This window comes from Corvus cornix, chromosome 12 (genome assembly GCF_000738735.6).
Source record: "Corvus cornix cornix isolate S_Up_H32 chromosome 12, ASM73873v5, whole genome shotgun sequence".
NCBI lineage: Eukaryota > Metazoa > Chordata > Aves > Passeriformes > Corvidae > Corvus > Corvus cornix.
The window spans coordinates 1,010,338-1,024,529 of record NC_046342.1 but is presented as its reverse complement, the minus strand read 5'-3'; the positions used below and the strand labels follow the sequence as shown (position 1 = coordinate 1,024,529).

The 14,192-nt window shown below is 47.7% G+C and overlaps 1 protein-coding gene across 4 annotated transcripts in view; it reads left to right on the top strand.

Moving 5' to 3' along the window:
* The window catches only part of FBLN2 (fibulin 2), a 93,968-nt gene that overhangs the window by 66,403 nt on the left and 13,373 nt on the right, over positions 1-14,192 (top strand). For all 4 annotated transcript variants that reach the window (XM_039558986.1, XM_039558987.1, XM_039558988.1 and 1 more), the window contains exons 5-9: positions 2,225-2,411; positions 4,229-4,435; positions 5,256-5,372; positions 5,819-5,920; positions 12,769-12,903. In XM_039558986.1, coding sequence (XP_039414920.1) covers positions 2,225-2,411; positions 4,229-4,435; positions 5,256-5,372; positions 5,819-5,920; positions 12,769-12,903 — 748 coding nt within the window. The remainder of the gene's footprint in view (positions 1-2,224; positions 2,412-4,228; positions 4,436-5,255; positions 5,373-5,818; positions 5,921-12,768; positions 12,904-14,192) is intronic.

Below are 14,192 nucleotides of genomic sequence, written 5' to 3'. Positions count from 1 at the left end.
TTTCCACTGGAAAATGAGACAGTTTTGTTCACCTGGAAAATATGTGAGCCCAAAGATGTCTGACTGATTGAATACTCTCTGTCATACCTGCACATGGGATAAATTGTGAATAAACTACGACTGCAAGAAGCCAGGGTCCTCAAGGCAAATATTGTATATTTTACAGTACTTCAGTAAAACCATGGATTATCTTGAACTTCTTCTATTTTGCATATTGAAGGTGACAGAACTGAGCTAAAACTGAAAAAAAATGCAGAAAATAGAAATTTTTTTCCATAAAATTTTGAATTTGAAGGTTCTGGATTTGGGGAGGATGGAAAGAGGAGTTTTCCCTTTTCTAGCATGACCACAATTCATTATTGCTAGATTTTTTTTTAATACTTCTTTTGAAAAGATGATTTAGCCTATTTAACATGCAAAATAATTCGTCCTCTTCAAGGGGCGTGCTGTAAATTTTACACAAATGTTTTTGGGCACGTGAAGGCAGCTCCTCGTGGCTGTGCATATTTGCAAATGTGAGTAATGTCTGCTGTTTATGATGTTTGGGGATTTTTCAGATTAGGAAGCAGGGCCATAAAACATGAGCTGCAGCCATCCAAACTGGCTGAACATGCAAGGCTGTGCACTGAGTGTGAAATGCTCACGAAACCCCAGTGCTGTCCTGAAAAAAGGGACTTGGCAGAAGAGTTTCTGAGCATTGAGCTGGCAGTGGATGCATTTCCCTGCTGGAGACAGGCTCTGGTTTAGTGGCAATGCCCACCTAGGATTTCTGATGATGAGAAGTGATCCCTCTCCATTTCCATACTCCTCCAGCCCTTAAAACACTGCCTCTCTTATCTGCCCTGCCAGGTCAGGGATCTCCCTCCTTGGACTTTCTATTGACACAGCTCCTGCTGCCAGCTCGAGTCCTGCCCTTCAGCTCCCGTGTCTGACACCTTTCCACAGGGTGAATATTGGAACAGACTGAAGCTGGCTCTCTGGGTTCAGAGGGGCTGTTCCAGTGTAACTGCAAACTCTCCGTGAGTGCATGACTGTCAAAGGAGTTGCAGAGGGAAAGAGGCTCTGTGCTTTTCTGTCAGTGAAACAGACATTATTTATAGCTAAAAGACATAAACAAATCAATAAGTAAATTAGGGGTGAGAGGACACTTAAATTCAAATCCACAAAGGCATCTCCAGCTCAGGTGTGACCCCTGTTGTCTCTGCGGCAGAGACTCACAGCTCCTCAGCCTCCCTGCTTGGTGAGGCATCCACAGTGGAGACTTCCTGAAGTTGCTGTCATTTCTCTGATGCACTTTTGTGTCCTAATTGTGCAGCAGATTTGTCTGTGACTAAGTAAAGCACCACACAGCTTTTGTCTGCCACCTGCAGCAGAGCAGACTGCAAGAGGTGGGAGATCAGCGTGTCAGCGGAGCTGCTGTTCGGATGCTCTCGGGAGGGAAGAGGGAGGCAAATAACTCCTAACTGCACCCTGGCCTCCCTCCAGCCACTGTCTCAGCAGGATGCTGTCCGGCACAGCCAGGTAATGGAAGGTCAGAGCAGGTTTGCAGGGCAGCAGTGCAGAGAGGAGAGTCTTTACTGATGCCTGACAGGGCTCAGATGCTGCTGACCCTCATGTCTGTGCAAGATATTTCCAATTCCTGTCACACTGCTTCAAACTGACCATGTTTTGAGCTCTAATACAGAGGTACAGATCTGTGTTATTTTGTTTATAATTTTTGTTTGTACTACACACGAACAAGGCCTGTGTGCAAGAGCTGGGAGGAGCTGATGTGCAGCACCCCTCCTTCCTGACGTGTGGAGTTGCTGAAATCACTGGCACAGCCAGACTCTGTGTTTGTTGTGGCTGCAGTTGACCCGTTGGTGCAGAATGGCAAAAACAAGCACAAGTAAAGCTTTGATATTTGCAACTGTCTGAACTCCAGATGTTTTTACAGATGCTCCACTGCTTAGGGAAGTGCAGATCAGTTCCAGGTGTGTGTGGGCTCATCCCTGAAGCTGTGTTAAGTCACAGAACAGAACTGTTAAGGTGGGAAAAGACCCCTGAGATCATCAAGTGCGACTGCAAACCCAGCACCACCACCCTGTTCACCCCTAAACCATTTCCTCAAGTGGCACATCCACACATTTTTTGAACACTTCCAGGGATGGGCACTCCACCACTGCCCTGGCAGTTTGTTCAGTGCTTCCAGATGCTCGTTGCTGACAGTCCCCTTGTTTTGCAGCAATGCTGTGACTGCTGCAGCCTGGGCCTGCGGCTGAGGAGTGAGGGGAAAACCTGCGAGGCCAACATCAACCTGGGCTACCCCTGCAGCCACGTGATGCTGTCCTGCTGTGAAGGGGGGGATCACTTCATCCATCCAGAGATAAAGCGGCATCCTGAGCCTCTGCCAACAGTGACCCCCGAGAAGGGTGAGTGTCCATCTGTACCTGGGGGACACTGCAGGGTCAGTGTCCATCTGCACCTGGGGGACACTGCAGGGTCAGTGTCCGTCTGTACCTGGAGGACACTGCAGGGTCAGTGTCCGTCTGTACCTGGGGGACACTGCAGGGTCAGTGTCCGTCTGTACCTGGGGGACACTGCAGGGTCAGTGTCCGTCTGTACCTGGGGGACACTGCAGGGTCAGTGTCCATCTGTACCTGGAGGACACTGCAGGGTCAGTGTCCATCTGCACCTGGAGGACACTGCAGGGTCAGTGTCCGTCTGTACCTGGAGGACACTGCAGGGTCAGTGTCCGTCTGTACCTGGGGGACACTGCAGGGTCAGTGTCCATCTGTACCTGGAGGACACTGCAGGGTCAGTGTCCGTCTGTACCTGGGGGACACTGCAGGGTCAGTGTCCGTCTGTACCTGGAGGACACTGCAGGGTCAGTGTCCGTCTGTACCTGAGAGACACTGCAGACAAGGGCTCTGTGTCACACGGGCATTCAGGGAGGTGCTGGAAGGAGCAGTGCAGCAGGAGCACAGCTGCTTTCCTCTCAGACCAAGTAGAGATTTCCTTGTTTCCTTGTTTCCAGTTTGGAAAACGCAAAGAATGTGTGGATGTTTCTGATCCTTAGACACGCCTTCTTTAGCAGTTTGGTTTCTTGTTTGCTTTCCCTCCCGAGTCACACAGCCCAGGGCCCTTGGTAAGAAGCAAATTGAAGCTGCCTTTGGGCAGGAGCGATCCTGAAAGATTCTGCATAAAGCAAAGGATAAGTTTTGTTCAGTCAAACTAATCCCATGGATTATGGTATCAGCAAAACGTCCTGGGAATAGATTTCATGCTGTGCTGCTGAACACCATGGCAGCTTTCTCACAGCACACTCTGGAGAAGCCCCAGAGCTCTGCAAGTTTGTTTTCACTCTTTAAAGGGATGAACTTAGTGATGCTGAAGAGCTAAACCAAATCCTGCAGCCAAAGAGGCCTGACAAAGGGAATGTGGCAAATCTGGAGCTTGGACAGCCATGTTCCTCCCTCAGCCTTAGATCCCATTCCCTTCAGCATCACTCTGTGCCCCTCTGTCACCCCTGAGTTCCGTGGTAACCTCCTATATATGCTGGGCTGCAGTTGTGGTCCATTCTTTTCTCATTTCACCAACAAGTGAAAGGGTTTATTTCTATCCAGCTGAGACCTCCCTGAGCAAGGAACTTTGCCTGCGTGTATTCAAGAGAAGCTGACTGAGAAACTGGTTCACTTAAGAATTAATTGTAATGTCACAGGAAGTCTTGTCAGCCTTGGTCAGGAAGGGAAGCAGGTGGTGCTTTGGCTGGTGTTGGAGAGCAGTAGGAAGGACAGCCATGCCACTGCTCAGTGGCTGCCAGGCTGCTGGTAATGCAGTATAGGAGCCAACAAACTGTGGTGCTGGAAAGAGTTTCCAAACCAGCTGGATAACTTTTTCCCCTGAAATTTGAAATTCAGTGTGGGGGAAATTTCAGATGGGGCTTCAGCACAGCACCTTGGTTCAAATGTCAGTAGGAATGGGGTGGGCAGTCTTGTGACAGGTGAGCTTGTGACCTCCCCTGTGACTGTTTCTCAGTGGCTCTGTACAATATCTGTCCCTCCAGCCTTAGGGAAGGAGGAGGTGGACCTCCAGCACAGTGGTGTTATCTCCAGGCTGGGTTCCTTTGTTCTTACCCTTGCAGTCACTGTTTTGGGCAGATGTGACTTTCCTCGGCATTTGTGTGATCACACACCCAGTTCTGTCCAGTCCCAGTGCCAAAACAGCTGTCAGAGATGTTCTGTTGTAGTTTCAGAGAGGGAGGATCACCACGAAGCCTTGTCCATCAGCAATGAGGCTGAGCTGTCGAATAACCTGCCTGGAGATGACCTGGATGAGTGTCTGCTCTACGGGGGGGAGCTCTGCCAGCACTTGTGCATCAACACCGTGGGCTCCTACAAGTGCTCGTGTTTCCCAGAGTTCACTCTGCAGGATGATGGCACCAGCTGCTCTCCAGGTGAGAAAAGGGCAATATCTTTGTGACTCCTCCACTCATCTACCCAGCTTTCCTTTAGTTTCTCTGCAGTTTCTCTGAGGTTTTCTTGTTTGTCTCTGTGCCACAGCCCGTTGTGTGTCTGTGCTGACTTCACCTGTTTAAGGAAATCACTCTTCCCACACCCCGAACCTGCACTGCAGTCACCCCGAGTCACTCAGGGTTGTCACTGCTTGGGGGCTCACACTTTGTTCCAGGTGACCCTCGGACTCAGTGGGAACAGGACACATCCCTCTTAAGGGAGAATTTAGCCATATGGATTCAGGCTTCTGTTTTGATGATGCTGATAAACTGGGTTACTCTTCTTCATGTTACAGAGCTCTTTTTTTCTGATACCTTCAACACTACTGTCTGTTGAAAATATTAGTGGCAGACAGCAGCTGTCATGTTTTCCACTTGGCTGTACAAAAGTCATTCCAAAGTATCCTGTGCTTGTAAAGGTGGGTGTCTGTTGTTTGTCTGTGTTGAAATAGGATGGACAGAATAAGGTCAAAGGCTTGTTTTGGGTTTGGGATTTTTTTTCTATCAAATACCAAATGAAAGACAGCCGCTGTATTTAAAATACAACAAATGTTTTAAAAATAAAATTAGCAATTTCTGGTTTATTCGAATATTGCCATACTTTACAGAAGTTACTGTCAGCCAGGCTCTCTGATCTGTATCCATGATGTTTGTTTCCTCCTCCAAACCGTGATGGAGTGGGATGAATGGGGTCTCCCCTTGCTGTGGGGTGTCTGGCAGGGTGGTGCTGTCCTTGATCCTCCCTGCCTGCCTCACCTTACAGATCCTGACAGAGGACAGGTGACCAGGCTGGAAGCCGAAGCCACCATCCCTCCAGTAGCTTCTCCCTCCCAGCCCATCCTCGTGGTGTCCTTGCAGGAGGAGCAGGACAAGTGCAAAGGTAGGTTGGGGGTGTCAGCTGCAGAGGCAGGTGGGTGAGGAATGTTCAGTGACAGAACAAAACTCCACTCATCCCTTCACCAGTCTGATCTCAGTGCACAGCTTTAATTTGTGACCGCTGGCACAAGGCTGAGCAATTGTCAGGGGAAACCCGAGGGAGAAACTTGAGGCTGCTCTCTGCTTTCAGGGTCATTCCCTCCCTGCTCCTCCGTGTGGGGTGGGCAGTGCAGGGTGATGTGAGCAGCGCAGGTAGGAGCAGCCAGGTGTGTCTGTGTGCAGCAGGAGGGCTGGAAGCAGTGCTGAGGGCTGCCTGGACAGCGTGGTTACAGACTGATTGGTTACTCCCCATTGCCTGAGCTGGCATCGTGCCCAGCTGACCTGGCAGTGTCTGACTGTGGCTGATCTGTGCTGGGGTCCTGATGCGTTCTGCAATTTTGTGTTGTGCAGATAACGGCCCCTGCAAGCACCTCTGCAACATCGTGGCAGGAGATGCTGTGTGCTCCTGCATGGCCGGGTACACGCTCATGGCTGATGGGGTTTCCTGTGAAGGTGAGTGCTTTGGGCTCCCCACAGGGACGTGGGTAAGTGTTCGTGTACCTCACAGCCCTGGATGTTCCTCATCTGCAGAACTGTGGATTGCAGGGTCAGCAGAGACCGTTTGGCAGAAGGAGTCCCAGTTCTGCCTCGCAGATGCCTCCTGAAGCACAGCATGGCTGTTACCTGGCCAGGTGGAGGCAAGTCTGGACTGGTGCTCTTTTCCTCTGACATTACGGGCTTTTTTTCAGCCCTTCTGGTTCCCACTCAGGTTCCTCCCAGGGTGCACAGCTCTGGACATGCAGCATTCTTGCTGGGAACAGCATCAGCGAGCAGGACTTGGGCACCTTTGCTGTCCTGGGGCACCCTCAGAGCACAGCTCTGCTCTGGCATCTGCTCTGTTTGATTTTAGTTCCTCTTGCCTTGGCAACCTGAACTCAGGGAAGCTTCACAGCTGAGGAAGGATGTGCCATGGGAGCTGGGCCAGCTCCAGGTGTTCCACGTGCTGCTGGAGCTCTGGCCTGCAGTGATGAGCAGTGAATTCCAAAGCTGCACCATGACCATTCACATGATGTAAATTTTAAATGGACATTCTTGGGTAGTGACAAAGGATATGTTTGCCCAGGGAGGCTTTGGGGGTCAGAAGCAATGCCCTGTGACATACCTTGATTATAAATCTCTAAGTATGGGAGCAGTAACAGTGAAATGCAAGCAGGAGCTCCCAATGCTCAGAATTGCTCACAAATGATCCACATCGCTCTTAATCTTAGATCTTATTGAATAACAAATCATTTTCATGAAATTCCAGACCGTCTGCGAAGAAAATGGGATTTTAATATTACCAAATGAAATATTCACAGTGCACTGCTTACTCAAGTGTGGTGGAAGCTAATTTGATTAATTAATGTCAGAATCAAAAGGGACATTTCAAGGCAATCGTTTTCCTTCAGGAAATGAAAAAATTTGTATTTGTCAATGGAAGCAGTGAGTTTAAACATTAGCAAGGGACATTTATAATCTCTGTTGAAGTCAGGATCTGATGGTGAGGGTGGTGGTGCACTGGAACAGGTTTCCTTCAAGTCAAGGAATGTGCACTGTCTCTGTGTGCCTGCCTGCCTGTTCTTAAGGATATTTCTTTCTGGAATGGTAAAAGCACAGGAGCGTGAGCAAGGACTAGCTGATCTCCAAGGGTTTATTCCAGCCCTATTTTCAGTGTAACACTGCATGTATTACAGCCTGCTGCTGATGTGGAAGCTCCAGCACACTTCATCTCAGCATCTCCGGCGTGAAAGAAATGTTGTTTCATTTCAGGAACTGTTCTAATGGAGTTCTGTTTTTCCCTTTTGGCTGCCACGTGCTGCTGTAGATTTGGATGAGTGCCTCGCAGGTGCTCAGGCTTGTTCCAGCGGACAATTATGTGTGAACACTCTGGGATCATTCTCCTGTGTCAGCCACAGTGGGATGTGTGCAGAGGGCTTTATTCTCAACAGGCATAGGAAATGTGTTGGTAAGACGAGAGGCACACGCCGTTCACCACAGCATCATAACCCTCCATGCTCTGCAACGCCCCCACACCATTTGTGCTCCAGGCTCTCTGGCCATCTCTGCATACGACATTTCAGAGCCAGGCAGTACAAACACATGTGCACCATTTGCTCAGCCCCTTCACCTCATGAGTTGTGTGCTGTTTGGCTTTTTCCCCAGCAATGCATTGTCAGGATGCAAATCACTTTGTGCAAAGGCCCCGAGCCCGTAGGTGTGATCACCACAGCAGCAGTGGTGGCTGCAGACTGAGCGCAGGGAACAGAGCAGCTCATCTCTCTGGAGAGTTCAGTACTGCCGAGTTCCAGACACCACCAAACAACAAAACTTCAGAAATACAGCTCAAGAATCCTCTTGAGTCCGGGCTCTGGAAAAGATCCAATCCAAAGGGAGGGCATTTTAAAATTCACATGAGTCCTTTGTTGATTCTGGCACAAATTTCTTTGTGTAAAAGTCAAGGATGCATCATAATTCTGCTGGATCATCCCTGCTGCTTGAGTTCATGTAAGAAACCGATCAATTTTTACAAGTGTATTTATGAGGATTTAATTTGCTTCCAGCAGCCAGGGCCTCAGCTTATGGAACAGTTTCCTTTTTTGGGGACTTTTCTGGAGGCTGGGTTAGGAGGCAGCAGCAGTGTTGCCTGGAAAAACAGAGCACCTGGAGACCTCCAGTCATCCATGGAAGCATCAGTGCCTGTGGCTGTAATGTCCTGTGTGAATGCAGTGCCTTCTCCACCCCTGTCCCCCTCCCTACATTTATAACACTGTTTTTGTGACCACCACAGCTTAGGTTTTGTCCCTGTCTTTAAAGCTCTGTGATCTCATCTGATTAATGAGCACCACGTGGCATTTGGGCCTGAGCAGGAAAACTTCTGCAGTGTCAGAATCCTGAGAAGAACTGATTTGCCATCTTTTGGGCATTCCTTAAATTGTCAACATTGGATTTTGATTTTTTAAATTATTATTATTAATATTTATTTTGAAATCAGAGGTACTGGTAAGAATGGAAAACTAATGAAATGATTTGGTTTAAATGAAATGGCTGAGAGAACAGTACTAGAAGGAAGGAGGCCTTTATGAGGCGATTCAGCCTGAGCTGAGGCTGGTGCTGGAGCTGCCCGGGGGCTGCCCAGGGTGTGCCCAGAGCCTGCTGCAGGCACCACACTCCTGCATGGGAGCCTGGCAGCTCCAGGAACTGCCCCTCCTCGAGCTGTGCTCCAGGGTCTCACCTCTGAGTCCTCTGATGTTTCCCCTGGACTGTGCAGGAAGGATGGAGCTGTCCTCTTTCACCTCTCCCAGGAGTGCTGTGAAACTGAGCCAATGCCTGCAGCTTTGGCAGGAGCTGCTGTGGCAGGTGCCAGGAGCTTCCTTTGATTCACGTTCTGCCTCTGCCCCATGACATTAGAACAGCTTTATTATGACTGATACAAGAAAAACCTCAGGCACAGCTCATGAAGGCAAAGACACAACTCTCATTGGGGAAGACCCTTCTCCCTCACTAAATACCAAACCTCTGTGTTCCTCCAGTGCAGGGCAGTTTTTACAGGAACCCTTTTAAATAATCTGAGAAACTTTGAAAATTCTCTTCCTTTTTTTTTTGTGTGCTCCCTCCTCCCATCCAGCTCTGCTCCGTGTGTGGTGCCAGGAGAACATTTGCCGTGTTTAACATTTTTTCCTACTTTTGTAGTCCAAGGGGAAAGCCACAGGCATACTGTGGTTTGTGTTTTGCTCACTGCCTCCTTCTCCTGAGGTATCCTTTTGCAGCCTGACTGCTTTTGTGCTCCACCTTGAGCTGTCTCGAACACCAGAAGAAAACCTTTGGTAATTTGTTTGCGAATTCTTGTGGGTTCGATGATGTTACTCTTTGCGTATTTTAGGGACGGGAGGAACAATCTTTGCACAGCAGCAAAGCAGCTGATAATCTTTGATCTGCAGGATTTCCTTCAGTCAAACGTGGAGGATCATAATTCCAGGTGCATTCAGGAGCAGATGCCCAGCATTCCCAAAAGCCAGCCATGCAGAGAGAGGAGTCAGCAGCTGTTCAAACAGCTCTCCCACAGCCCCCCTGTGTCACTTTGAGCAAATACCGAAATGGTTTTGGCCTGAAAGCTCCGTGTTCTCCCGAGATAAGAGCCAGGCCGGGTGTTGTTAATGGGGTTTGCTTTTCCCTTGACTTTCAGGCAAAGTCATTCCCACCAGCCACGTGTCACTGACTGCTCTGCTCCTGTCTTTGCTACTCCCACCTCAGTTTCCCTCCTGACAGGGAGCAGTAGGTGGTCACTTTATTCCTGAACCTGGGCGTGAGCGCAGGGTGGGTGGTTCCAAACTAACAGAGTGCCTCCTCTGCACAGATGTGTCCCATAAAACAAACAGAGCTGAGGTGATTTGAAGAGAAAAAAATAGTGAGAAACTGCAAAGGCAGGACAAGAAAAGTCTACATTTGACTTTTTTTGTAGAAGGTGCATCAAAATTAGTTTTTGATGTCAAAGTGCATATTGAAATAAATAGCACTAGGTAAATGCTGATATTCCTCTGCAAAAATGCCAGCTCTTGGACGCAGCAGGTGTGCTCAGGATTGTGTGTGTGTTGCTGTTTGCAGCAACGGTTCTGGGGAGAAAAAGAGCTGTTAAGTGATTACATTTCATTGTGGGCTTTGCTGACATTGAGTGAGGAATGTTGCTGCCACACACATAGACTGAGCAGATTCCTCAGAAATTAACTGTGTGACTTGTTTGCAGTGTAGGACCGAATTATTTTTCCTCTTTTTCCTGTTGTTTAAAGTAAATACCATCTAACCCTACCTCACAGTCATAATTGGGTTGGATGAATGCTACAGCTGGTCCAGTGTTGGGATGGCCTGTGTTTCAGACTGAAAGCATAACTCCTGTTACTCCTAGTGCTCTGCCAGGCATCTTCCTGCCTTGTACAGTTGGCTCCCAGGACTGAAGGGAGACAGGTCATGGGCACTCTGGATTTTACAGTGCATTTAGGAGTTAGTTTAGAAAAGTGAACAGAAAAGGGCATGTTTGCATCATGAACTGAACAGGGGACTCTGCTGGGCTGGCAGCTGGCCTAATGGCACAGACAGAGGCTCATGCCCTGACACTGGACAGGCAGAGCAGGGCTTTGCATGGCCATGGCTCAGGGTTCCAGCCCTGCAGCTCAGCCCAGCTCACAGTCAGGCTTTAGAGCTTGTCAGTGTCTCACGTGCCACGTGCACAAAACTTCCATAGAAAAGCAAGAATTCTGCATTGTAATTTGCCAGTTTCCATCATTTTAATTGCCTCAAATGTGTTCCAGCCAGTTCTGCATATTTTTTCAAGTACTCAGAGTTTTGAAAATTGAATCAAAAATATAGACAAAACATGAAATTATATTAGATTTTTTTTTTCTCCATGAAATCACAACCTTTTTTTTGCCTGTTACTTAATATTCCACCTTCTAATCATGTGGAATGCCTCCTACCCTCTTCAGTTCGTATTTCAGACAAACACTTTCTCTTTGGACGTGGTGCTGGGCTGACTCAAGCTCATGAGCTGCAGTGTGATGCAGTTTGTTTATATGGGAGGCCTTTTCGTGGTTTGCAAGAACAGATAATCTCAGATCCGTGGTACAGCCAGCAGAAAGTCTTGCCCTGGTTTGGCGCTGTTAAGTGGCCATCCGTAGCTGGTTTTCTCTAAAATAGAATTTAAAAACCCCAGAATTCTTAAAGAACAAAGTCAAAGTAGGTGAGAGGGATCTACCACAGCACCTTGTATTCATCTCTCAGCACGTGAGGGGGTTTTGCCACCCCCACAGGACCACTTGTGAAAATACTCCTCATTGTAATGAACAGAAACTGGGAAACTGCACCAGCATTAAGGGACATAACCCTGAAGGAACTTTGGGGCAGGCAAGGGCCTGCCCCTCAGAGGAGGAGCTCAAACTTCGTGTGGGACTGGTAGAAAGAGATTGAGGTGATGGCCAGGACCTTGCTGTGGGTTAACCAGCTGCTTTGGAAAGCAAGGCCACAGCATGTGAGGAGTAGCAATGGCAAACAGAAGGAAAACAAAAGGAATAATATAATACAATATTATAAAATAACTGAGAAGTGAAATGCAATGAAGCTCATACAGATCTTGCAAAACTCAATGCACATCACCAGTTATCTGAGCCCACCAGGAACTGAAGTTTTTTGGTGCTCCTTTTCACTTTCTTTGCTAGAAAACAAGCTGACACATTTTTTAAGAAAAAAATCTTTTCAAATGGCTTTTCCTGTTTTCGTGCTCCACAGGGGAAGTCATATATCTGATGTACTTATCTGAGAATGAGGTTCTACAGCCAAAATGAAAATGTGATTTAAACAATGCTTGCTTTATTGTGCAGTATGGAAACAGCTTCATGCACAGAGCAGCCAGAGGACTGGTAATGGTTCTGGTCACATTTGGCTTTTGTTAGCTCTAGCAATTCTTAGCTTTATATAGAACCGTGAATGTGTGAGGCTTTGTGGAGATTGGCAAGAAAGTTTATCTGCCCCTTTTTGTTGCTTTTAAGTATTTGTTCATCATGCTGTTCTAGCTTTCATTATTAACATAAGCAAAACCTGCATTTGAGATGATTTCATCCAATCCTATCAAAACGTATCATTTTAAAGGTGTTTCATATTCCTTCCCTAATTGTCCCACACTCTGCAATCTTGTGTTCAAGTGTTTTTTTTAAAAAAACTTTTCCACTACTCCACCTGCTGAAATCAAATCTCTTTAAAGCTCTAAATACAAACTTACAAACTTGATTGAGCCATCAGGGTTCCTCTCTCCACGAGCTCCTGCATATCCGGTCCCAGCGATGCATTCCTTAGGGAATCAGCACGAGCATGCTCCAGCCCAGCGGGGCAGCCTCAGCTCCCATCCCTGGAGCAGGGCCACCCCAGCAGCCCCTGTCTGCCTGGCCTGAGGCAGCAGGACTGGTCAGTGGCCTGGGCTGTGGAAATCTGGGGAGGAGCCATGAGCATTCCTCACTTTCTCATTCACTTGTCCAGGAGTTCCCATCCCTTCCCCTCAGCTGGTCATCAATCCTCTGCCCACCCTGCCTGTACTCAGTTCTGTCCATCCCTGTGCCCAGTGCCTGCACCATCCCCATGGTTTGGCAAGAGGGGAGAAGAAGGAAATCTCCCAGTGGTTTGTGTCTCTTCAGTCACTGTGTGCTAACTAAAGACCCTGGGATAAAACCATCTTCCATCAGAGCACTGTAACAAAGCCTTTCATTTGAGCTTTCTACTCCTTCCAAAAGGGCAGGAAGAGGGAGATGCCTTGGCACTGATTTGTTCCCTCTCTCTCACAGACATCAACGAGTGTGTGACAGAGAGGCACACCTGCCAGAGGAGAGAGCACTGTGTCAACACCATGGGGTCGTTCCGCTGCGTGCAGGAGCTGAGCTGCCAGCCTGGCCACGAGCTGAAGGATGGCGAGTGTGTGGGTAAGAACTGTGTCCCTCAGCTCTGACACAAAGGGAAGGGAAGGGATTGCAGAGCATTTTGGTGCTGCTGCTCTGTGCTATCAGCGCTGTAGCTAAAATAGGCTGCTCATCATGGAAGTGTTTGGCTTTGCAGGCTCCTTCTGCACGTTCACTTATTTGAAGTGGTTTCCAGTGATAACTGTGAATTACTAGAAAATGGATGAAACCTTCTGAATTAGGATTTGCCCTGTTTTTAAGGCATTAGAGAGAGATCCCCCTGATGGAGGAATCCCCCTTAGCTCCCCTGCCTGGCTCAGCTGATGCTGTTGCTGTTGATTCCAGCAAAGATTCCCAGCCTGAATGGATCACAGGGCTGCCAGTGTCATCCTTCCTGTATTCAGGATCTCTGTCTGCATTTATTTACATTTTACATTTACATTTAACCATTTGGAATGGTCATGGGGTTAAGAAGGTATTCTTCATGCCCCCCTCCTGGTCTCTGTGGGTGTTAGACAGAGAAGGGAACATCAGCACGGCAGTGTGCAAGGGACACACGTGTCCTGCCTTCAGGGCAAAACTCACTGTTACTTGCACCTGCACTTTTTACAGTTTCCTGACAGCTGGAGTAAGAGATGCTTAAGGAAAGAGCTTAGCTTTTGGCATAGAACATAACGTTATAAAACAGAAATTATCAGAAATCTCCCTTTATAAACAGCTGTCATAAGTAAAGCTTGGTTTACTTGAAGAGGCTGTTTTGTGAATGTCTTGTTCTGCTGTCTGATTCTAGAGCATTTCTAACATTTATTACTAATCTAATTTACTTTATAGCCCTAAAGTTAGATTATAGAGGATTATAAAATTTACAGATCGTTTTAAAGTAGCCTGTAAGTGAGTGACCTATAAGAAATTTCAGAGCTGCTCTATGTAAAATTGCCTGCAGATAGCTACTGAATTTGCAGAGGTTTATGAAATACTCGATCCCACGTTTTTATTTGCCTCAGTCTCTAACTATGGTAGGCAGACTTATTAATAGAGTAGCTTGTGGGAGACTGGTAATGTTCCCTCGTGACCTGAACATTTAAGGGGTTGGAGTAGGAAGAGAAATCCAGCAGTTCCTCCCTTGGCTGCTTGGAGACTCCTCCGTCCTGGACTTCCCTCTGTCTGTCTTTATCTTCTACTAAAGATATTTCTGGGGAACCAGCACATGTTAAAGCAGCATTTGAAAATATTCCCATGATCTGAATTTCAAGTGCATTTATAGCTGAGACTGCTCCAAGGTGGGGTTACTTCAGCTGGAAAACAGCAGCAAT